Source organism: Chiloscyllium plagiosum, chromosome 23 (assembly GCF_004010195.1).
Source record: "Chiloscyllium plagiosum isolate BGI_BamShark_2017 chromosome 23, ASM401019v2, whole genome shotgun sequence".
Taxonomy (NCBI): Eukaryota; Metazoa; Chordata; class Chondrichthyes; order Orectolobiformes; family Hemiscylliidae; genus Chiloscyllium; species Chiloscyllium plagiosum.
The window spans coordinates 40,816,906-40,840,799 of NC_057732.1; the positions used below are offsets into that span (position 1 = coordinate 40,816,906).

The following is a 23,894-nucleotide window of genomic DNA, read 5'->3' on the forward strand; positions in this document are numbered from 1 at the left end:
AGGACAATTAGAAATAGACCAGAAATTTAGCCCTTACCAATAACATCTACAAAACAAATTGCACCCATGTTCAGACAAATTGGTGACCATGTTTATAAACAGCAGTTTTATGAATGTACTGCAGCTGACACAGAGGCAAACTTTCCCTTCATGTTTGATATTGATTTTAATTGCTCTCATGTCTTTTATTGTGAAACAAACAGGTTAGAGGTTTGCAAGGTTCTTCTTTGTAAAGAACTTTGGCAGAGAATGAATGGAAATCGTGGAGAAGTGGTATAAGCAGCTACTTGCAACCATTTTGACCATTTTCCAGGAATATTGCACAATGAAAGTTTAACGGGGATGAATTTGTAGTTTTTGCATTTCTTCTGAAAGAATGCACTTTTTTGCCTTTTCACACTAGGTATCAGTCCAGCCCCTGTAGAATATGTATCATCTGCTGTCTTTTAAGGGATATTTCGTAACGTTTTCAAACCTATCAATGGAAAGTGTCATGTTGATGCAACATTTATTTATTATTGTCACATGTATTTTGTCACAAAATAGTGAAAAGTGTTATAGAGTACCACCACCGTTTGGCACCATCTTAAAATGCAGAAAAATAAACCAAAGCATAGAACACCAAGGCAGCAAAATAAAGAAACAGTGTTCAACTTTGCAGTCCTTCTTGTTAAGTGCTGTGCCAAGGGCCATGTGCCTGGTGGCTAACCACAAGTCCCCTTGGTTGCACTGCCACTACTAGAACAAGAGTCGCCACTCTTCAGCGCCATCTCGTTTCCACTGATGCCCTCGCCACTATGAGTCCTTGCCAGTGCAGACGCCACTAATGCCATCGGGTACTGCACTGGCCCAAACTCAATTCTGCCACTGCTCTGAGTCTGCTTCACATCACCGGATCAATGCAGCTGCTGACAATGCTGCCGGATTTCGTGCTGGGCCAAAATCCCTTCTGCCACTGCCTCCAGTAATTTGCACTAGACGCAAATGCTGCCGGCAATCAAAACTCGCCTCCGCTGCAGTAGACATAAGTTGATGCTAGGACCACCTCATCATTGCAGAAGCACTAGGCTTCGAGTCCATGCTGAGATCGCTCCCAGCCACTGATGCTGTCACTGCGACTGAGCTCTACAACAAAAGTTAAGTAAATGAAAAGGAGAGAAGAGAGAAAAAAGAAAAGGAAGTAAAAGAAAAGCGGATGGAGTGAATGAGCCCTGTGCTCAGGAGCCCTATTCTGCTGCCATCTTACTGGATACTGGAACGGGGTCGCTGTTCAGAAGCTGAGGGCAGGATGGAGCAATTAGGCCTGAGTCTCCAGTTCAAATGAGTGAACTTTAATGATGAGAGATTCTGGTAATTAACTCCAGCTTCAACTAGTTGGAAAGAAAGCACTCAGCATACGGAGCAATGGGATATTTTCACAGCACTCTTACTCTTCCACTGATCAAGAAGGAGTACACTTTAAAAAATTTAGGACTTACCATCTCTCCAGGGTTTCCAGAATCTCCTTTATGTCCCTTTTCTCCAGGTCGGCCTGGCAGGCCCAAGGGTCCCTGCAAAATAGTTAAAGAATATGCAAAAAAAAAATTAACAGGCATTTCTAGTTTTATTTTTGTGATTTATATTTTCCACACCCTCAGTTCCTGAGGTGGATGAGGATCAATCACTGTTGGCCAACTATCAGAAGGCATGTAAAAAGTGATCAGGCCTTAGTATGAGAAATTGGCTGTCAGAAACTCAGAGCTTAAAGTTTCAGAACCGCAAGTCCTGGGCACAATTGAATCATGCCTTGTAACTTGCCAAGTCTTCTTCAACAGAAGCTCCCAAACCTGTGACCACCATTATCTAAGATAAAAGCAATAGGTGCATAGGAACATAATCATCAGGAAGTTCTGTTCCAAGTCACACACCATCCTGATCTGCAAATATAAAACCATTCCTTCATTTTCACTGAGTTACGATACAAAAACTCCTCAGTTAGCAGAACTGTGGGAGCCTCTGTAGTGAGTCCAGTGATTCAAGGGAAAAAAGGTGAACCACCACCTGTTTGAGTTTAATTAAGAACAAGAAAAGTCTGGACAAACTCAGCAAATCCAGCCGCATTTTTGGAGACTTAACAATTCTGCTGGATGACTTTTATCAGAACAGAGTGTAAATAAAGTCGGGCAATAAGTGACCATCCCTACTCGCGATGTCGCTATCCTCTGAATGGATAAAACAAATTGTGCTCACAAAACCCAGAGTCATTTAGCAGATCTTTCTAAGTTATTTCTCTGTTAATCCCTCCACAATTGAAGTTCCTGGTACCAATTCCATCATTGATTATCAGAGCCAGCTGGTGGCTGTAGCACTTGTACACTGAATGCCTTATCCAAGATTCATGCCTTTACAAATATTTCCACTCAGCTACTCGCAATGGGTGAATCCTATTCAATTCCAAAGCTAGGGAACAAATTACTGCAGATGCTAGACTCTGTACTTAAAACAATAAATGCTGGATATCACAGCGGGTCAGGCAGCATCTATGGAGACAGAGAAAGCTGACATTTGAAGTCTAGATGATTCTCCGTCAGAGCTGAAGTGAATTGTGGAGGGGACAACATTTAAGCAATAGCTTGGGATGCAGGGGGTGGTGGTAGTGGGTGTAGGGTGCTGATGGAGAAAATATGTTGATAGTTCAGATTAAGTGATTGGAATGTGAGAATGGCAGAACAATGGGGTGTCTCCTACCAGACTTGAAAGGACAGTACGTGGAATGAGGGGAGGGGAGGACATGATAACAAGCTAAAAGAGAAGGGAAGAAATGTTCACAATTTAAAGGTGCTAAACTCAATATTAAGTCCAGAAGGCAAAGCAGTCACCCAGTCTGCGTTTGGTTTCTCCATTGTTGAGTAGGCCACATTGGATGAAGCAAATATAATACACAAGACTAGAGGAGGTACAGGTGAAATGCTGCTATACCTGGAAAGACTTAGACCACCCTTGGATGGTGAGCTGGGAGGAGGTGAAGGGGCAGGTGTTGCACCTTCTATGGTGACATGGAATCCTGTTCCCTGGATGCTGCCTGACCTGCTGTGCTGTTCCAGCAATAAAGACTTAGACCACCCTTGGATGGTGAGCTGGGAGGAGGTGAAGGGGCAGGTGTTGCACCTTCTATGGTGACATGGAAAGGAGAGGGGGCAAGTGGTGTTGGCGGTTGTAGAATGGACTAGGTGTTCCCGGAGGGAACAATCCCTGCGAAATTCGGACAGGGGAGTGAGGGGAAGAGGTATTTGGTGGTGTCATTCTACTGGAATTGCCTGAAATGGCAGAGAATGATCCTTTGAATGCGGAGGCTGGTGGGATGACAGGTGAGGACAAGGGGAACCTGATCACACTGTTGTGAGTGATGGGGAGGGGCAAAGGAAGAAGCATGGGTGACAGGTGGGTTGAAGTTGAGGGCCCTGTCAACCAAAGTGCAGACTGGGTGACCGCTTTGCAGAACACCTCTGTCTTTGCACAAGCAGGACCTCAACATTCCTGTAGCTGGTCATTTTAACACAGCGTCCTGCTCACATGCCCACATGTCTGCGAGCTGCAGTGTTCCAGTCAATCACAGCACAAACTGGAGGAACAACATCTCATCTTCAGACTAGGCACTTTACAGTCTTCTGGATTTCATATTGAGTTCAACACCTTTAAATTATGGACATTTCTTCCCTTTCTTGTAATCATGTCCTCCACTTCCCAAATTCCACTTACTGTCCTCTCAAGTCTGGCAGGAGACACACCATTGTTCTGCCATTCTCACATTCCAATTAATTAATCTGAACTATCAACATCTTTTCTCATCAGGGCAAAAGTGAGGACTGCAGATGCTGGAAACCAGAGTTTATATCAGCACACTACACCCACTATTCTCACCACACTTCACTTAAGCTCTAATGAAGAGTCATCTAGACTCAAACCATTAGCTTGATCTCTCTCCATAGATGCTGCCTGATCCTGTGATCCCCAGCATGTGTTGTTTTCAATTCCAATGCTTTGTGGAGATACTTTACTAGCGGAATTCTTCAACTTAGAGACAAAATGCAGTGAATCTCATCACATATTTTAGCTGTTGCACAAAAAAAATGACAAAGTTCAAATGAGACCTGGAAATTAAAGATCTCAAACTTCTTTCATTTCTTCCATCCTCCCTTTGACAAGAAAAGTACAGACTTTGATATATATTTTCCTTTCAGTACTGTACTTAATATGAATTATTTCTAAAACTGCTATGAAGCATAGCAAAGTTTCAATGCATTTAATGTGCAGGGCCTACAGGTACAATCAGTGCTAAAAGAGAAATTAACTGATTTGCCTGGATGTATCACTGCTCTATTTTTGTTAGGCAAGGGTACGAAGTGATACAGAATTAAAGCAGGTAAATAGTATCAAGATACAGATTGGCTATGATCCAACTGAATGACACAGTAGGCTCGGGGGCTGAATGGCCTCCTCCTGTTCCTGCATTCTCAATTACTGTTCCCAGGCAGCCACCTGGCACTGTCAATCAGTCCAGATATTACACTCACCCACATTTCCACAATTGCAAAAATTGTTAAAAACCAAATCCTAGAGCCCGTAAAGCAGTCCAGTGGTTGCTTCAGTTAGAAAGAGTGTAGATTATCCACAGTGATGGCAGTTAAAATATCAAAACTCAGAAGTATCGATATAATTCTCACCCTTATTCCTCGCTCTCCTGAGTAACCTGGAGGACCCATTTCACCCTAATTAGAAATTATACCAGTGAGTTAGCATTGATATGACAATAGGGATCAAATCATTAATGACATGTTAGCATAACACAATATTTATTGAGAGCAAAATGGAAATGACAAAAGCTGATAGTACCTTGCCTGGTTCGCCTTTCTGTCCTTTTATACCCTGTTAAAAACAACACAACAAGGGTAAAATCATAGTTTTGCCTTTTGAAGATTTCTTTAAAATGGAGACACCTTCTCTCTCCCTTATCTGCAACTGCAGGCTACAACTTCTACTGGTGTTAGAGGACCACCTATGAGCTCCACAACTTCAAAAGTCCACCCGCTGTTGTTAACTAGATTAGAAGTATACCCTCTAGCCATAATGGACAAATCCATCTCACTGACTGCTCACCAATGCTATGGGGTTGAGTCATGCTTTTAAACCCAATGCCAAGTCACAACCTAAAACACAAACCCTAGTTTCAATTCACTGAACAATTGAGTAAATGATCATGCTAAGCCTTCGCTACTAGTTCATCACTTTATCCAACCACTCAGTGATATACAGAGCAGCACCGAATAATTTTTCTCTGCACTTTTCCAATTTCCTAGTTGCTGATCTACATTTCGGATTTGCCCTCCTCCTCCTCCTCTCTTTTTCTCTCCTTGCCTCATCCAAGCCTTTTCTTCCCTGACCGTCTCCTGTATTCTCCATGGCCCCTTCTTCCTCTCCTCTGCTCTCCATCTCCCCCACTATCCTCCTCCCTTCTCATTTGGCCTCCTCATCTCTTCATCCTCCCACTCCCACCTCTCCATCTCCTCCTGTCCTCCACCTGACCCTCTCTCTATTCTCCTTGTTCTACCATTTCTTCCATACTGAAGGCATGCCAGAGGTCAGAAACTCACCATAGAATAAACATTGAACCTCATCACATCATCATCATCAGATGTTACTGAAGATGGGGATTTACAGACACTATCTGCTTCCAGACAGGACTTGTGAAGTATCTTGCACAAGAATAAATAAACCTAGAGAATAAGTTGTGTATACAGAGACATCCTATGTCATAACTTGCCAGCCAGTGTGAGAATTTAATTGAAAATAAAACCAAAGAATGGTGGATGCTGGAAATCAGAAACAAAAACATAAATTGCTGGAAAAACACAGCGGGTCCGACAGCATCCATGGAGAGCTGGTATTTTGGGTCCAGTGATTTTTCTTCAGAACAGTGTTCTGAACTGGCTTATGAATCACAGGCTGCGATACGGCTGAGAGTTTGAGGAGGGAATTCCAGAGATCACAGGGCATTGTGACTGAAAAAGCAATCACCATTGTTGCAATAATGATGAATGGAAAAGATATTAAAAGTAACCCCAGTTCTCTGCCAGTGATTTTCTGGAAGTGCTCTGTTGGTGAGATTTCCTGTTTAAAGATGATACATGGCTGTTAACTTTTACTTACATCTTTACCTCTTAGTCCTATTGGCCCTGGGCTTCCTGGAGCTCCAGGTTTCCCTTGCTCCCCTTCCTTGCCAATTTCACCCTAATAAAATAGAAGACTTTAGCTCCTTTATTGGTTACCCACTGCAAAACATATTGTTTACATCAGAACAGAAAGCAGAGGTTCATTAAGAAGGAAAGTGACAATTTGAGCTTACCTTCTCACCCGGTCGGCCTGATAAACCAACATTGCCCTGAAGAAATCACATGAAATTAGAATGTCATTAAGAGACAAAAGGGTAACTTCCAAATAACTGGAACTATCATCAGCGCCCGCATAAAATTAGTGAAGCAAAGTTTTGCAATTTTTTTTCCATCGCATGTGATAAAATAATAAATAGAGCAGATAGAAGATTAGAGCAGGAGAAAGCCATTCAGCCACTCAAATCTATTCTGCTGTTCAATATGATCATGACTGATCTTCAAAACTATACCCTAATCCTGCTCTTCCACCGTACCTGTTGACAGAGCAGCAAAGTGACTCAGTTACTATCACTGCAGTCTCACAGCGTCAAGGACCCAAGTTCAATTCCTGCCCCAGGTGACTGTCTGTGTGGAGTTTGCACAATCTCCCTGTGTCTGCGTGGGTTTCCGCTGGGTGCTCCAGTTTCCTCTCACAGTCCAAAGATGTGCAGGTTAGGTGGATTGGACATGCTAAATTGCTCTGTAGCATCCGGGAAAGTGTGGGCTAGTTGAACAAGCCATAGTAAATATGGTCTCATGGGGATGGGGATGGGGTGTTGCTGGGTGTAAGTTGAATGCTGTTTGGAGGGTCACTGCAGACTCGATGGGCCAAATGGCTTCTTTCTGTGCTGTATGGATTCTATCCCTTTAGCCACAACAGGTGTACCTACCTCTTTCTTGAGAACACCATAATGTTTTGGCCTCAACCACTTTCTGTGGTAGTGAATTCCACAGGCTCACTACTTTCTGGGTTAAGATGTTTCTCCTCACCTCAGTCCTAAAAGGTTCGCCCATTATTCTTAAATTATTAGCTCTGGTTCTGGACTTCTCCGTCATTGGAAGCATCCTTCTTGCATCTAACTTGTCTAGTCCTGTTAGAATTTTATAGGTTTCTGTGAGATCCCACCCCACCCCCCCACTATTCTTCTAAACTCCAGTGAATATAATCCTAATTAACTAAATCTCTCCTTACACGTCAGTCCTCTCCCTTTATGTCAATTTGGTAAACCTTCACTGCACTCCCTCTGTAGCAAGAGGAAATATAACCAGACCAAAACTACACACAACTGCACACTCCAAGTGTGCCTTCACCTTGGTGCATTGTATAATTGCAGCAAGACATCCATATTCCTGTATTTGAATCATCTCACTTTGAAGGCCAATGTTCAGTTTGTCTTTTTTACTGAGTGCTGCACCTCGGTGCTAACTTTCAGTGATTGGTGCATGAGAACACCAGGTCTCATTGAATATTCTTGTCTCTCAATTTGCAGACAGTCAAATAAAATCTGCCTTTCTATTTTTGCTATGAAAGTGGATAACCTCATATTTATTCACACTATTCTGCATCTGCCATGTATTTGCTCACTCACTCAGCCTGTCCAAATCACACTGCAACATTTCTGCATCCTCCTTCCAGCTTACACTTCCACATAGCTTTGTGTCATCTGCTAATTTTGAGATATTACTTTTAGTTTCCTCATCTAAATTAGGAACATATATTGTGAATAGCTGAGGTCCTGGTATTGATCCGTCTGGTATCCCATTAGTCATTGCCTACCATTAAAAACAAGAGCCTTTTTTTATAGAATCATCTAATCCCTACAGTGCAGAAAGAGGCCATTCAACCCATCAAATTCACACTAATCTTCCAAAGACCCTCCCACCCCGACCAGCCCTCCACCCTATCCCTGTAACCCCACATTTACCTTGGCTCACCCACCAAGCCTGTAAATCCCTGGTCACTATGCACAATTCTAGTGCAGCCTATCCATCTAACCTGCCCATCTTTGGACTGTGGGAGAAAACCGGAGCACCCGGTTTCATTCTGACATGGGTGGAACATGCAAATTCTGCACAGTCACCCATGGCTGGAATCAAACCTTACTACCCACTTTTTGTTTTCATTTCTTCCCTTCCCTCCTCTCCTCTCCTCAACTCAAAGCCAACGTTTCGGGCATAAGCCCTTCTTCAGGCTCCTGCTCCTCAGTTCTCCTTGATTCTCCTGCTCCTCGGATGCTGCCTGGCCTGCTGTGTTTTTCCAGCACCACATTTTTCAACTCTGGTCTCCAGCATCGGCAGTCCTTACTTTCTCCTAGTTGACCTCAACTCAAAGCCAAGCCAAGTCTGTTTTTCTTACTCTGTGTTGCATGTCTGCCAATCAAATTTCCATCTGTCTCCTTACACTGTCCCCAATCCCACGTGCTTTAATTTTACACATTAAACTCTTATGTGGGACTTGTCAAAAGCTTTCTGAAAGTCCAAATACAACACATCCACTGGCTCCCTTGATCAACTCTACTGAACACATTCTCAAAGAATTCCAATAGATTTGTCAAACATGATTTCCCTTTTGTAACTCCATGCTGATTGTGCCTGATTCCCCCACTGCTTTTGAAGTGCTCTGCTATAAAATCCTTGATAATAGATTCTAGCATTTTTTCACTATTGACATCAGACTTACTAATCTATAGTTTCCTGTTGTCTCTCTACCTCCTTTTTAAATACTGGAATACATTATCTACCTTCCAATCTTTAAGAACTGCTGTAATAATACTGTAATTTCCATGATATTTGTCAATTGTAAAAATGTAAAATACTGTTCTTGTTTCCTTTAGAATAACAAGAACTTATATTTATATAGCTCCTTTAACATAGTAAAGCATCCCAAGATGCATCACAGGATCATTAACAAATAAAATTTGATATCAAGTTACAAAAAAGAGGTGACCAAAGCTTGGTCAAAGAGGTAGATTTTAAAGAGTGTCCTCAACTGGGAGACAGAGATAAAGGTAGAAGGATGAATGGCCTCGGGAAGGAATTCCAGACTTTATAGCCTAGGCAGCTGAAGAAATGTCCTTCAATGTCAAAGTGATTTAAACCAGGAATCTGCAAGAGATCAGAAATGGAAGACTATGCTGATTTTGAGGGCTAGAGGTGGATATTGAAATAGGGAGGGAGTTGATACTATGGAGGGATTTGAAAACAAGGATACGAATTGCAAAATCAAGACATTGTGAAACTGGGAGGCACTGTAGGTGATGGAGAAGAATGATGGAGGAAGAGGAAGAGGAGAAGTAAAAGTAGGTGAAGAAGAAGCTACATCATATGGACTGCAATAGTTAAAGAAGGCAGCTCAGCACCATCTTCTGAAGGGCAATATGGGATAGTCAACAAATGCTGGCCTAGCTCGTGGTGCTCTCGCTCCATGAAAGAATAATTTTGAAAAGCCTCGGAATATATTTATGTGGCACTATAAATACAACAAATCATTCCACAAAGCTTCACAAGAGCTTTATAAAACAAACTATGACACTGAGCCACATAGTTATTAGTTAAGGTGACTGAAAGCTTTGTCCCTCAATTGGATTTTTGCTCCATCACTGTGCCAAAATGATTCTTACTAAAGTTCCATATCACATCGTATTTGATTACGACAAAGATAAACCTTTCCTCCTTATTCTTCCTGACTTGTTTGCAGTTTTTGACTTGGTTGACCACACCACATTCCTCCACTGCTTCTCCACTCTTGTCCAACTGGGTTCTTCTATAGGTCCATTCTTATCGGACTGTGGCCAGTGAATCACTTGCAATGGTTTCTTATCCTCTGGTGTTACCTCTGGTGTCCACCAAAATGACTCCTTGCAGCAACCCTTTATACCCATTTCTCATCCACACATGGCACCTTGGCAACCTCAATCAAACATCATTCAGTGTTAGTTTAGACATGAATGCTGATGATCAATTCTATCTCACCAACATTTCTATCTTTAGCTGAGCTTTTGGTTATCTGCCATATTATCATTATGTGGATCAGTGTCATTCTTTGTTTTATAATACCCATGTGAATTGCCTTGGATAGTTCATTACATTAAAAGTTGCTTTATAAATATAAGTTGTTGTTACTTAAAGAGGGAAGTTTTAAGAGGTGACTTACAGATGGAAAACAAGGTAGAGAGGTGCAGAGATGGAGGGAGCAAATTCCAGAGTTTGAGGGCGGCTTATACACAACTGAAGGCACAAGCATCCAGGTTGAAGCAATTTTAATTGGGACCACACAAAAGGTGAGGAAGAGAGGACCATTGGTATTTAAGAGAGTTCCAGAGTTAGAGGAGATTATCTCCAACTCCCATTTCTGTCTTTTATAGATTAGATTACACTGTGGAAACAGGCCCTTCGGCCCAACAAGTCCACACCGACCCGCCGAAGCGAAACCCACCCCATACCCCTACATTTACCCCTTACCTAACACTACGGGCAATTTAGTATGGCCAATTCACCTGACCCTGCATATCTTTGGACTGTGGGAGGAAACCGGAGCACCCGGAGGAAACCCACGCAGACACGGGGAGAACGTGCAAACTCCACACAGTTAGTCGCCTGAGTCGGGAATTGAACCCGGGTCTCTGGCGCTGTGAGGCAGCAGTGCTAACCACTGTGCCACCGTGCCGCCCATATCTGAGATCCTGTAACTTGGCACAAACCAGTAATCAAATGTGGAATGGTCAAAAGATGAGCAACAAACAAGAAGCACCACTTCTCCTTAAAACATCAACTAGCAGACAACTAAGGAGGAAAAACTATTATTTCTCCAGTGCCTGTGTTGGCATCAAGCACTTCCAAGTCAGATATAACATGTTTAAATAGAGTAAAATGACCCATCTTTTACCTGTACATATGACATGTTTGATTTCCAACACCGGCTCTCCTATGGCTGTCATGAGTACTGAATAGATAAAGGGTAATGTTAAATGGGAGTTATATGAATTAATATGTTGGTTTGGTCAGTAGAAAAGAGGGACCATTTCTTTTGATGAGTCCTCATCTATTGGAAAAAACATTCTGATTGCTCAATATTGTTTCCCATTAGCCTTTAAGTGAGAAACAAAATGACAAATCTTATTTGCCTGACTTGTATTCAAACTCAGGATTTAAATGGACAGCACATAACCCACAGCCTTCGATTTCTGAAGTTCAGTTCAGATAAAACTAATAGAGTTAGCAGTCTATTAGATGTTATGGAGGAGGAAGTGAGGTCTGCAGATGCTGGAGATCAGAGCTGAAAATGTGTTGCTGGAACAGCGCAGTAGGTCAGGCAGCATCCAGGGAACAGGAGAATCGACGTTTCGGGCATAAGCCCTTCTTCAGTATTAGATGTTATGGGCTAACTGCAAAGTATATGATGCACACTATCAGCTAATAGGTTAGAAAAATAAATCTACAGTGTACATGCCACTACTGTTGGTACAAAGCTGTTTGCCTGATGGAACGTTTCTGTTACTTACCCTTTCACCTGGTTCACCTTTAAGGCCAGGCTGGCCGGGAATTCCAAATCCTGGGCTTCCCTTTTGAAAACAAACATAATACAGTTCAGAAAAAAAATGCAGCTTCTACAGTTAATTAAAAGGATCTTGGAAAGTGCAAAGAGTAACAGTAGTCTAAATGGAAAAAGAGCTACTGTGTCTGCTCTTGAGGAGGGTTTACTTCTCAGTGCCAGGCAGGAGTCGTTGGTAGCATTCATCGAAAGTGTTCAAAACATGAACGTGCCACCAACAATGTGCACACTTGAAGTCAACCCCCTTACCCTCTTGATGATGTTATTACCCCCTAACTGAGTATTGCTCAACAATCAATTATCTCCAGGATCTTGTTCCTGCAAGTAAAGAAAATCTTTTGGTACTGGGTACTAGAGCAATTTTCTTTTATTCATTAATGGTTTGTGGGCATCATTGGTTATGCTAGCATTTAGTGTCCATCCCTAATTGCCCAGAGGGCAGTTAAGAGTCAACCACAATGCTGTGGTTCTAGAGTCACATGTCAGCCAGACCTTTGTTTTAAGGATGGCAGATTTCCCTCCATAAAGGGCATTAGACAAGCAGATGGGTCTTTCTGACAATTGACAATGGTTTCAGGGTCAATATTAGAGTGCTAGACTCCTTCTGTATGGACTGATTGGACATCCCAGTGCAGCACAGAGTTTTGGGAGGGCAGAAATGCTGTGACATTCATGCTGAGCCTTTAGGAGAAGGGCCTGGGATGAGGCATTTAGGGATAGTGCAGAGAATATTTACAGGAATGATACCTGAAATGTATGGACATAACAATAAAAAAGACAGTCAAGGTTTCTTTTCTATTGACAGAAAGAAGGCAGATTGGAATCCTAAAATAGGTCTTCAAAATTATAAAAGATCTTGATAATGGGGATACAAAGTAAATATTGTCTCTTGTAGGGAAGAGCATAATTAGAGATAATCAATATAAGACAGATATTAAGAAATCGAACAGGAAATTCAGAAGGAACTCATTTACCCAAAGAATAGTGTGAATGTGAAACAGTTGAATTGAATTGTTAGATGTATTTAAGGAAAACCTGGACACGCATCCGAGAGAGAATGGAATAGGAAATTGTGAAGATAGATGAAAGAAGATGCAAGAAGTTGCAATTGGAGCCTGGACGTTGTATGGACTGATTGGGCCAAATGGCTTGTTTCTTTGCCGTTTCTCTTATGTTGACATACAGACATGGCTCAGAATCTTATTAGTGCTGGGTCTGGATCACACTGTTTCATGAGTGACCTTCCAGTGGTCTTTTTAAAGGCAATCAGTTAGGCCACTCACTGTCTTGTACAGATAGGCAGGCAATGTGCCACATTCAATGTACGTCAACATTGTAAATAGGGTTCAATTTGCATAATTAATAAATGAGGCACCCACCTGATTCATTTAGCAAAAGTGTAACTGGTAGGACTGGAACATGAAGGAAGGAGCACTAAGTATGACACTTTAATCAAAGAGGCCTAGAATCCTGTTCTGCCAGACTACAATCAGCCATAAGTATTACCCTGGTTTCCTTGCAACACCCTGTAAAGAGGGGCTACAATATCTTGGTATAGTGCTGTCATTGCACATATGCTTCTAGCTATCATTTGCCGACCTAGCCAGCTGGCACTGCAACACACTGTATTGAATTCAGAGTCAGTTTCACTTAAAGCTGTGTTTACATTCATGTGCAAAGCCTGTTGGGTAATCACATAAATGATGTAAATACCTTTTCACCTTCAATCCCTTGAACCCCTTGTTCACCTTTGGGTCCCATGGGTCCAGGTGGTCCAATATCTCCCTGACACAAGATCAGAAACACATTCTTATTATCATCTGACAGGGTAGTAGAAACAAATTGAACAAGATCTTTTAAAAGGAAACTATATCAATTATGGAGGAAAATTATTAGAAGATAATGGAGAATATTAGGAAACAGCAGGGGAGTAGGACTGAATGGAATTCTCTTCGAAAATATCTGGTACTGTTTTATTGGCCTTTCTGTGTTGAATATAATCTGTGATCATTGGCTACCAAAGTACCACATATTTTGTGCTCATTTCCATATTTAATATTTAACTCCAATGTTTTGATATGAGGAACATGAAGGTTGTTTTTAATGGGTATTTCAATGATCAGTTTGTAATCTGGCTTTTTTGGTTTGCTTGTGTGCGTATGGTCAAGGTCCTATTGTTCCTGTGGAGCAGGTGGCAAACAGGCACAGATCACTTACATCGGAGTGGTAGTCTTAATACACAGCATAAAATGAAAAGTTCAGCTTCTTTCACTTGTGCTGGATATCATCTGAATGACAATCAACTCCCACAAGATGAGGCTTTAGAAATATATATACATATTTAATCTTGTCCTGCATAGGTGATAAAAACTTAGTGCATACTTATACTACCTCCACGCACAGCTGTTATGCTGTTGGATTGTAATTAACCAGAGATGTTGGAAGGAAAGGCCAACATTTCAAGTGGTTGCTATAATAAATTTTGTCTTGAAGGTTGACAAATCTCCAGAAATTAAAGATTGATCTTCTGGAAGCTGCTGAGAGCAATCCAGAGAGAATATATCTGAGGTATTTACAAGAAATTGCGTTTTTTCATTTCCCTTGAACACTTTCAATTATTAATTATGATATTATTGAAAACAATCAAGAGTCAATGGAGGGGAGGACATTTATTAAACTTCCAAGACAACATTTGACTAGAGTTCGTAATTCAATGTGCCACACATCAACTAATTCTTAACTCCTTATAGAAGGTCATATCCACAAACAAAATGGCCAATTACAACATGTAGTGCAAAGATGTGAACTGTACTTACTCTGGCACCTTTAGGCCCGGTTGGTCCTATTATCTAATTTGAATAAAATAGATAATTAAAAGTTTTGTATTAATAATACAAATAATAAATTCATGATCCTATGTACATAACAGAGGTGATTTACATTAATTTCTTATGATTGAATAAATAGATCTATATTTCTGTAATGCATCAGGACATAATGTAACTTTTCAAAAAAGCCTGGTGATTACTAAAAGGCAAGAAGAGAAATTCAAAATTTGTTTTATAAAACTATATTTATTTATTCATTATATTTTACATGGGCACTTGTTGGACTTAAGATGGCTGTTATTGTAACAGAATGTGCCGAAAACTGCTGTTGGACAAAGAGGAACTCATCATGGAGTAATTCCCAGTCTACAGGAATCATAAACTGTGCCTTCAACAACACCATTAAAAATCACACAACACCAGGTTATAGTCCAACAGGTTTAATTGGAAGCACACTAGCTTTCGAAGCATTGCTCCTTCATCAGTGAACATCAACCTGCATGTAAGCTTTTGCAAAAAGAAATTCTGCCAGAACAGCCAACTGCAAGAACATCACAGAACATTAATTTCCTGATTCATGCTCTTGTTTAAAGTTATTCATAATTGTGATCTAGAGTCATAGACCAGTACAGTATGGAGGTAAAAACAATGACTGCAGATGCTGGAAACCAGATTCTGGATCAGTGGTGCTGGAAGAGCACAGCAATTCAGGCAGCATCCGAGGACAGGCAAAATCGACGTTTCGGGCAAAAGCCCTTCATCAGGAATAAAGGCAGAGAGCCTGAAGCGTGGAGAGATAAGCTAGAGGAGGGTGGGGGTGGGGATAGAGTAGCATAGAGTACAATAGGTCAGTGGGGGAGGAGATGGAGGTGATAGGTCAGGGAGGAGAGGGTGGAGTGGATAGGTGGAAAAGGAGCTGGGCAGGTCAGACAAGTCCGGACAAGTCAAAGGGATCGTGTTGCTGGAGGTTAGAAACTAGGATGAGGTGGGGGAAGGGGAAATGAGGAAGCTGTTGAAATCCACATTGATGCCCTGGGGTTGAAGTGTTCCGAGGCGGAAGATGAGGCGTTGCAATTTTTAAAAATCACTTCTGTTATGTACAGACGATCTTGGAATATCTTCTCTTTTTTGTCCATCATAGCCCTTTAAGATGTTGAGCAATTGTAAACTAGCCATTTGATGTAAACTTGCAACAGCAATGAATTGCAAGGAGGATTTCAAATTAAGATGCTTCAAATAAATGAGGTTCAAGGTAAGTATTAATTTATTTCACAGGAGAATGGACATGTGAAAGACACTCTCTGATAAAGAAATGATTCAAAGACAATTACTTTCTTTACTGGATTTGAATCTTAGTTCTATGAATCTGAATTTGAATTCTTCCTTTGAATTTGAAACTTAATTTGGCATCAAGCCATATACGGAGAAACCAAGCCTGGCTATTTAAAGCTTGGTCAAAACGGTAGGTTTTAAAGAGTGGTCTTAAGAAGGAGAAAGTGAGAATTAAGAAAGAAGCAGAGAGAGAGAAAAACATCAATTCATTAAATGTGTTATGAAATACAATAGTTACCCCTTTAGCTGGATCTCCTGGCAAGCCTCTGCTTCCCTATCAGAAAACCAAATGGAACAACAATGATATCCCAGTTCAGTGCTCTGATTTAATCAGTTCAAATATGGCAGCAGTATTACACAATTCACTTACTGTATTTCCTTTCAACCCAATAGGGCCTGGGAGTCCCTGTTAAAAAAGAGAACCAAGAAAGATTGAGTGAGGGAGAGGAATTTTTTTTAAAAATCAGACAACATTAAGGATCTTTCTAAATTAAATGTATAATAACCCAGTCTAGCAATCATGTGAACTGCAAAATACTCAACTGCAAAAAATAGCAGTCTTTTGTAAACAAAGATTCTGTCAAGTTAATCAACTTCCAACAAGGGGGTTGGATCACTAACAACCTGCAGACTGACAACTCCCATTTCTATAAGTGGAGATGTGCCAGGGGATGTGATACTCTTTTCTCCAATTTGGAAAGTTGATCCCTTCCTCATCTTTCCCACTTTATTTCACATTATGTCCGCAGATTAGGAAAACTCCAGGATTACAAATCAAAGCAGAATCTTGATTTCAGCATTCATAGATACTGCACTGTTTGAACCTAACAAATCATCAAACTCTCCCTACCTGCTCAGTTTAAATACCACACTTCCTAGAAGGATTTCTGAGTACCAAGATCTACAAGTGCATCATTTCCAGATCCCCCAAAGCCTATGCACTATCTACAAGGCACAAGAAAGATTTGTATTGGAGTACAGTCTGTTCTGCACGTTTCTTCAACACAAATTGGCTTTAACGTGATTGAAGAATTTAGACCATTATTTGTAGAACGTGAACTTTCCTTACCTGTATTGGCTATAACGTGATTCCGGCCCCATTAGTTTAAATGGTGCTGTTTTTGCACAATTTTCTTAGAACGCGAGATTGCACAAGAATGGAACTATTGCATTATATCAGAACAGACTGTCCTCTTTATTTGCCTGGATGAGTGCTGCCCCAACAACATTCAAGAAGTTCAACACTGTTCAGACCAAAGCAGCTTACATGATTGGCATTCCAAACATTAAATCTTCAATCTTTCTTCAGTGACATACAATGACAGCTATGTGTTTCATTTACAAAATGCACGGGAGTAATTTGCAAAGCCTCCTTCTAAAACACTTCCAAACTTGTGATCTCTACTATTGGAAGAGCAGCAAATGTATGGGAACACTACCATGTGAAAGTGACCCTCAGTTACACAGTACCTTGATTTGGAACTATATCGCCATTCTTTCATGGCCACCTGAGTCAAAAATCTGAATCTCCCTTCCTGACAGCACTGTAAGTGTGCCTACACCAGACAGAATGCAGCAGTCAAAGGAAGTAGCTCACTACCACATTGAAGGGCAGTTAGGGATGGGCAACAAATGCTGATTTTGCCAGTGATGTTAACATTCCATGAGCTCATGAAAAAAGACCCTCTGACTACAAGTAATGGGCAATGTAGATTATGATGCTAAAAAGAATCATTAGAAATGAAGGGAAATGACATTTTCTTACAGCAATTCCTCGTGGTCCTGGTTCCCCAGTTTCTCCACGGTCTCCCTAAAGATATTATGAAAAAATGTTGAGAATTAGTGCAAAATTTTCCATTCACTGAGTAGGCAAATACCTCTTTTTTTTTCTCCACAATATCAATGTTGCTAAACATTGTTATACTATACACAAGTTAAGTGATAAAATTATGCTTTGTCCATTTTCTTACCTTTTCCCCTCTATCTCCTTTAATTCCTCGTTTCCCCTATATGATTCAAAAGGAGATGTTAGATTCACTAACAGAGAGAAAGTGCAGAATCATTCTTAGCAAAACTGAACAATACATCAGGGATAGATAATCTGTCAGAATGTTACATATTTAACATGATTGTACCAAATTCCTCTCTCATCTGCTTCGTGAAATATTAATCCATTCAAAGTAAAATGGAATTAGTGAGTTCATATGACAGCATCTTCATCGAAAGAGAGAATGCTCAAAGTAAACCCGCTGCAACTGCAATAAATCTAACTCAAAACAAGTGTTTTGCCATTGGCACTGATAAGTTATTTTAAGTACTATCTTTAAAATTTGCATGCTTGGGAAAAAATTGGAAAGGTTTGGACTTCAACAGGTTACCTCCAATGCTATAAATATTCTATGCTTCTATGGTCCTATACCAAGTAGCAAGAATAAAAACAAATCTCAGAATCAGGCCAGAGCCAATTAGATGGTGTGATGAGAGAAGGGAAGGGTGAGAAATAATAGGTTGACGGGCATTGCTCATCTGTTTTCCTATTTTAAGAATTGATGGGGCATGTGAAAATCTTACATTTTTGCCAATTAGTGTCTGACTTCAAAACATTCTGGGAGAGAGTATACATATGATCATGAGGGAAACATTAAGACAGGACTAGAAATAGGTCACTTGGTCCTTTGAGCCTGCTCTGTCATTTAATATGATCATGACTGATCATCCAATTAAGTAGCTTTCATCCCAACACCCTTTGATCCCTTTAGCCCTAACATCTATACCTAATTCCTTCCTGAAACGTTCAATGTTTTGGCCTCAACTCTTTTGTGTGACAGAGAATTCCATGGATTCACTACTTTCTGGGTAAAGACATTTCTCCTCACTTCAGCCCTAACTGACCAACTCCATATCTTTCAACTATGAAGATACACTCAGGCATTGGGAATTTAGATGACCTAAAATAAATTTGAATATTATAAAATGGGGCTGGGATAAGATTATCCAGGCAAACTATTCACTCAGGAAAGATTCAAATGCCACTATGGTAATAAGGATAATAATAACAACTTGCATTGAATATATGGAGGCGATAGGTCAGAGAGGAGGATGGGATAAGGTAGCAAAAGAGTACAGTGGGTGAATAGGGGTGGGGGTGAAGGTGATAGGTCAGAGAGGAGGGTGGAGTGGATAGGTGGAAAGGAAGGTAGGCAGGTAGAACAAGTCATGGGGACGGTGCTGAGCTGGAAGTTTGGAACTGGGGTGAGGTGGGGGAAGGGGAAATGAGGAAACTGGTGAAGTCCACATTGATGCCCTGGGGTTGAAGTATTCCGAGGTAGAAGATGAGGTGTTCTTCCTCCAGGCGTTGGGTGGTGAGGGAGCGGCGGTGAAGGAGGCCCAGGACCTCCATGTCCTCGGCTGAGTGGGAGGGGGAGTTGAAATGTTGGGCCACAGGGCGGTGTGGTTGATTTGTGCAGGTGTCCCAGAGATGTTCCCTAAAGCACTCTACTAGGAGGTGTCCAGTCTCCCCAATGTAGAGGAGACGGCATCAGGAGCAACGGATACAATAAATGATATTGGTGGATGTGCAGGTAAAACTTTGATGGATATGGAAGGTTCCTTCGGGGCCTTGGATGGAGGTGAGGGAGGAAGTGTGGGCGCAGGGTTTTCAATTCCTGCAGTGGCAGGGGAAGGTGCCAGGACGGGAGGGTGGGTTGTTGGGGGGCGTGGACCTGACCAAGTAGTCACGGAGGGAATGGTCTTTGCGGAAGGCGGAAAGGGGTAAGCAGGGAAATATATCCCTGGTGGTGGGGTCTGTTTGGAGGTGGCGGAAATGTCGTCGGATGATTTCATCAAAACTTTCTCCCCACCCCCACCCTCCTCTCATTTATCTCTCCACCCTGCAGGCACTCTGCCTCTATTCCTGATAAAGGGCTTTTGCCTGAAACGTTGATTTTCCTGCTCCTCGGATGCTGCCTGAACTGCTGTGCTTTTCCAGCACCACTCTAATCTATAATACGATAAAGGCAACAAGAGTTTTGGATGAGCTAAATTTTTTTAAGAAATTATGGAGTTAAGTCAGGAGAGCTTGAAAATCAAGGCTAGTGGTGAAAAGCCATCACTGAGAGTTAAAAAAAGAAATTGTTATACTTGAGAATTATTATTGCCTTTCTATGAGAAGCTGCAAGGAAGACAGTATAAGTGAATCCAAATAATAACTTTATGCAGATCTGAAGAGAGAATGATAAAGATATGATGAGATGGAGTCAAATTTAATCAAAAAAGGACTATTGTTGAGTCTAGTGATCTTTTCCTGTTCTGGAAGTTTGTTAGCTCCTTATGAAAAGTTGAGGTGTGGTCTTTGTCATTAACTCAGTGCAGTCAGCTCAAAGCTAAGTGTCACATTGACGATATTCCAGTATGGAGCACTAGCCTATTTACAGGGTTTCTGCAAGTGTTCAAGTTTGCAAAGCCATCAGCATAAACAATAGTCTGATTTACATGTTGCCTCCACAACTCTTACCTTTTGGCCAACCTCTCCATCTCTCCCTTTTTCCCCTTGATTACCCTAAAGTAAAGAGCATGAATCAGTAAAATGCTGGCTCAATAAATTTCTGATGCCCAACTGATGTGAATGAACACTTCCTTAAGAAGGATTTAACCATCCTAATTCTGGTAGGGAACGAATAGAAATCCAGGAATAGGGAGACTTTGGGAGCAGGGATGGCTGGTCAAATATTCTGTGGACCTCTTCAAAAAAGACAAAATGCTGTGGGTATTGAAAATCTGAAGTAAAAATAGAAAATGCTGGAACTAGTTGCTATGCACGACTTACATGAAAATAGTATTTGTGAGTTATACATGTGGAAGACACAAGTAAATATTTTGTTAATTAAAATAAAAGAGAAGCATAGATTTACATCCAGGTAGACAGGATTGTGTCAGAAGCTGTGATGTTGGCCTGCTTCTAATCTTTAAAGATGTTTATGAAGAAATATTAAATACTTGCCTTGTGGCCTGGGATCCCTGGGGGTCCAATCGTTCCCTAAAACAACATGACATTCATTAGTTCATAATCAAGGAAATATCACAATAACCAAAGACTTACTTCACAAGTACAAAAAATGGAGCCAATTCTGGAATTTTCTTGGACCATCACATTTCAAAGACTATGGGCAACCAAACTTACAGCAGAGTCTCATTCTATCCAACATGCAGAATATTCATCTGGTCAAAATATGATGGACTAGGCTTTTGAGACTGGGCTTTCAACTGAAATTCGAAATACCACCTTAAAAGCTAATGAAAAGTTTTGTTTTTAAAAGGGAGATGCACTGGTCAATGGAATCAATGCTTATGCTGGGGACTCCATCCCCAAAACATTCATGTAGCTTCTCAAATTCTTGTAGGTCTGATGATTAATTATATAGTCTGTTTAATCTATATGCCAAATGAATTCAAAGCTGGCGCTATTTGTTATTTCAGTTATTTTCCTTTTCACCTACACATGTAGTCTCCTTGTTACATCAGAAGTATAGTGTAGAAGCAGGTCATTTTGCCAATCAGTCCATCTTTGGTGTTTTCCATTTTCTCAGGTAGTTGTTCATAATGTAGTTAAAAACATATCTAGATGTTCCACAGACATCAGGTAACATTTACATATAATCTTATATTAATGCCCTCTCATTTTTGATCACTCAAACTGCTTGGAGCATTTAGACTTGCAGTATTACAAGGGTCAAGATGATAATAAAGAAAAAAGCTTTATTGATGCATGAGGTTGCACATTTAGATCAAAAGGTTTGTTATCTGTTGTTGAATCAAACATGACCCTTTCTGGACGATTGCCTAGGCACATTACATATGCAATACATTTGCTGATTTCCAGTGATGGTTGTCAGGACAGAATCAGCTATTGTACCTTCTCTCCTTGAAATCCATTCTGTCCTGGTATTCCTGGGATGCCAATCCCATCAACACCCTAAAAGATAATTCATCACCAAAATTAATTTTCTTCAGCAAAAGCATGATTCACCACTAACAAATTTGTCAACTGTGTAATGGTGTAGTCGTTATGTGTGAAACCATTCATCTTACCAATTAAGAGACAACCTATCACCCAGGGATGTTTGGATCATGAGATCAGGGATCAGTGCCTAGCCACTTTCAAATGTAACATTACCAAGTCAGATTGTAATCCTTAATACAGTATAACGTTATTTTACAGGGAAAAAAATAATAGCCATTACTTTGAATTGAAACTTGTCAAATGGGGGGGCAGCCCATTTTAAATGTAAATTACTGAGATGCTGAGTGCTGATCACGAACTATTGAGTTCTCAAGGAGGGAAACATTGCAGCATCAGCTCTGGATGGCTCAGCCCCATTTGGATGAAGGCAGTGCCACCAGAACTGATCAGTAGATAAGCACTTACAGTTTGAATTTTCAGAAGAATGGCAAGCCTTGGGAGGTATGTACCAGGTGGTTGTCATCTCCATTAAGAACAGTAGCTAAACCCTAAGAGCAGCCAGCTCAGTCACAATGCCAACAGTTCAGTGACTGTAGCGATGCCACTGCTCAAAGTACTGAGGCTACAGCTGTAAGGAAATGGCAAGAGAAGGCAAGTGGAGCATGTCCTGGTGATCAGTAGTGAGGGAGTGGTGGTAGCAGTCATGACCACAGTGGGTAAGCAAAGCCATGTCCAAGGGAGATGGCTACTGCTCCCCATGGCCAATAACCCATTCAAGATGTGCCTTGGAGTGTGCTGAGAGGCTGCAAAGTTTTGTTGGATAGCCTGTTCATTTGGCATCAAGCCCTCCATGATGTGGGCAAGTGCCAGTGGAAGCAAAAAGAGGACCTTAATGAAGAACTTAAATGGCTTAGTTGAATGTGTAGCAAAAGTCAAACTGCCAACTTTCCCATCGTGGAACCTGGAAGGTATCAGGCAGCAAATGCTTTCTGGACCATTTTGCCAACTATCCCAGCTCACAGCTAAGGGGCTAATAAAATTCCACGAGGTAAAAACAATGACTGCAGATGCTGGAAACCAGATTCTGGATTAGTGGTGCTGGAAGAGCACAGCAGTTCAGGCAGCATCCAAGGAGCTTCGAAATCGACGTTTCAGGCAAAAGCCCTTCATCAGGAATAAAATTCCAGCCAGACGTGACTGTGTCATTTAGATTCTTTGATTTTCAAGAGAATAAATAGATTATCTTCAATTTATACACCACCTTTCTGTACTTCAGGACAAATGGAAGTGCTTCACATTGAATTAAATATTTTTGAGGCGTAGTGCCTGTTTAAGGAATGTAACAGCTAATTTGTACACATCTAGGCATTATTGATTAAAAACAAAATACTGCGGATGTTGGAAATCTGAATCAAACACAGAGAATGCTGGACAAACTCAGCAGGTCTTGCAGCATCTGTGGAGAGAGAAACAGAATTAACGTTTCAAGTCTGGTGCAAGTTCGGATTCGAAACATTTCATTGCTACTGGTTGAGTGATAAATATTACTAGGACTCAAGAGAAAACAACTGTGTTCTTCTTCAAATAGTTCCATTGAATATTTTGTGTTAAATTGTGAGAAAGAATTAACCTTGTTTTAACATTTCATCCAACTGAAAGTGCCTTTGACAGTGCAGGGCTCCGTCAATACTGCATTAGAGTATCAGCCTAGATTAAGAGCTCGAGTGTCTGAAGTGCTAACTGAATCGATACCCGTTGATTCAGAGACACAAGTACTATCCCACTGAGATAGGTTTGACATTCTGAAGGAGCCTCTGGATCAGTGGTGCTGGAAGAGCACAGCAATTCAGGCAGCATCCGAGGACAGGCAAAATCGACGTTTCGGGCAAAAGCCCTTCATCAGGAATAAAGGCAGAGAGCCTGAAGCGTGGAGAGATAAGCTAGAGGAGGGTGGGGGTGGGGAGAGAGTGGCATAGAGTACAATAGGTCAGTGGGGAAGGAGATGAAGGTGATAGGTCAGGGAGGAGAGGGGGGAG

At 41.1% G+C, this 23,894-nt stretch overlaps 1 protein-coding gene across 1 annotated transcript; it reads right to left on the minus strand.

The window, feature by feature from the left end:
• Positions 1–1,486: 1,486 nt before the first annotated feature.
• Positions 1,487–22,811, minus strand: LOC122561475 (collagen alpha-1(VI) chain-like). Its single transcript, XM_043713219.1, has 12 exons — positions 22,797–22,811; positions 21,811–21,870; positions 20,899–20,934; positions 17,665–17,709; positions 14,556–14,588; positions 13,453–13,524; positions 11,690–11,749; positions 6,383–6,418; positions 6,195–6,267; positions 4,873–4,905; positions 4,704–4,748; positions 1,487–1,550 (listed from the first exon to the last, which is right to left on the minus strand). Exons 1-11 carry the CDS (start codon positions 22,809–22,811, stop codon positions 4,744–4,746), a joined length of 468 nt encoding a protein of 155 aa, XP_043569154.1. The 3' UTR covers positions 1,487–1,550; positions 4,704–4,743.
• Positions 22,812–23,894: the final 1,083 nt, after the last annotated feature.

What these genes read in the sequence shown, in the direction of transcription:
- LOC122561475 (XM_043713219.1), bottom strand. An exon ending in ATGGATTTCAAGGAGAGAAG is followed by an intron (nt 20,935 to 21,810) that starts GTACAATAGCTG and finishes ATGTTGTTTTAG; the next exon opens with GGAACGATTGGACCCCCAGG. An exon ending in AAGGGATTGAAGGTGAAAAG is followed by an intron (nt 11,750 to 13,452) that starts GTATTTACATCA and finishes TGTTTTCAAAAG; the next exon opens with GGAAGCCCAGGATTTGGAAT.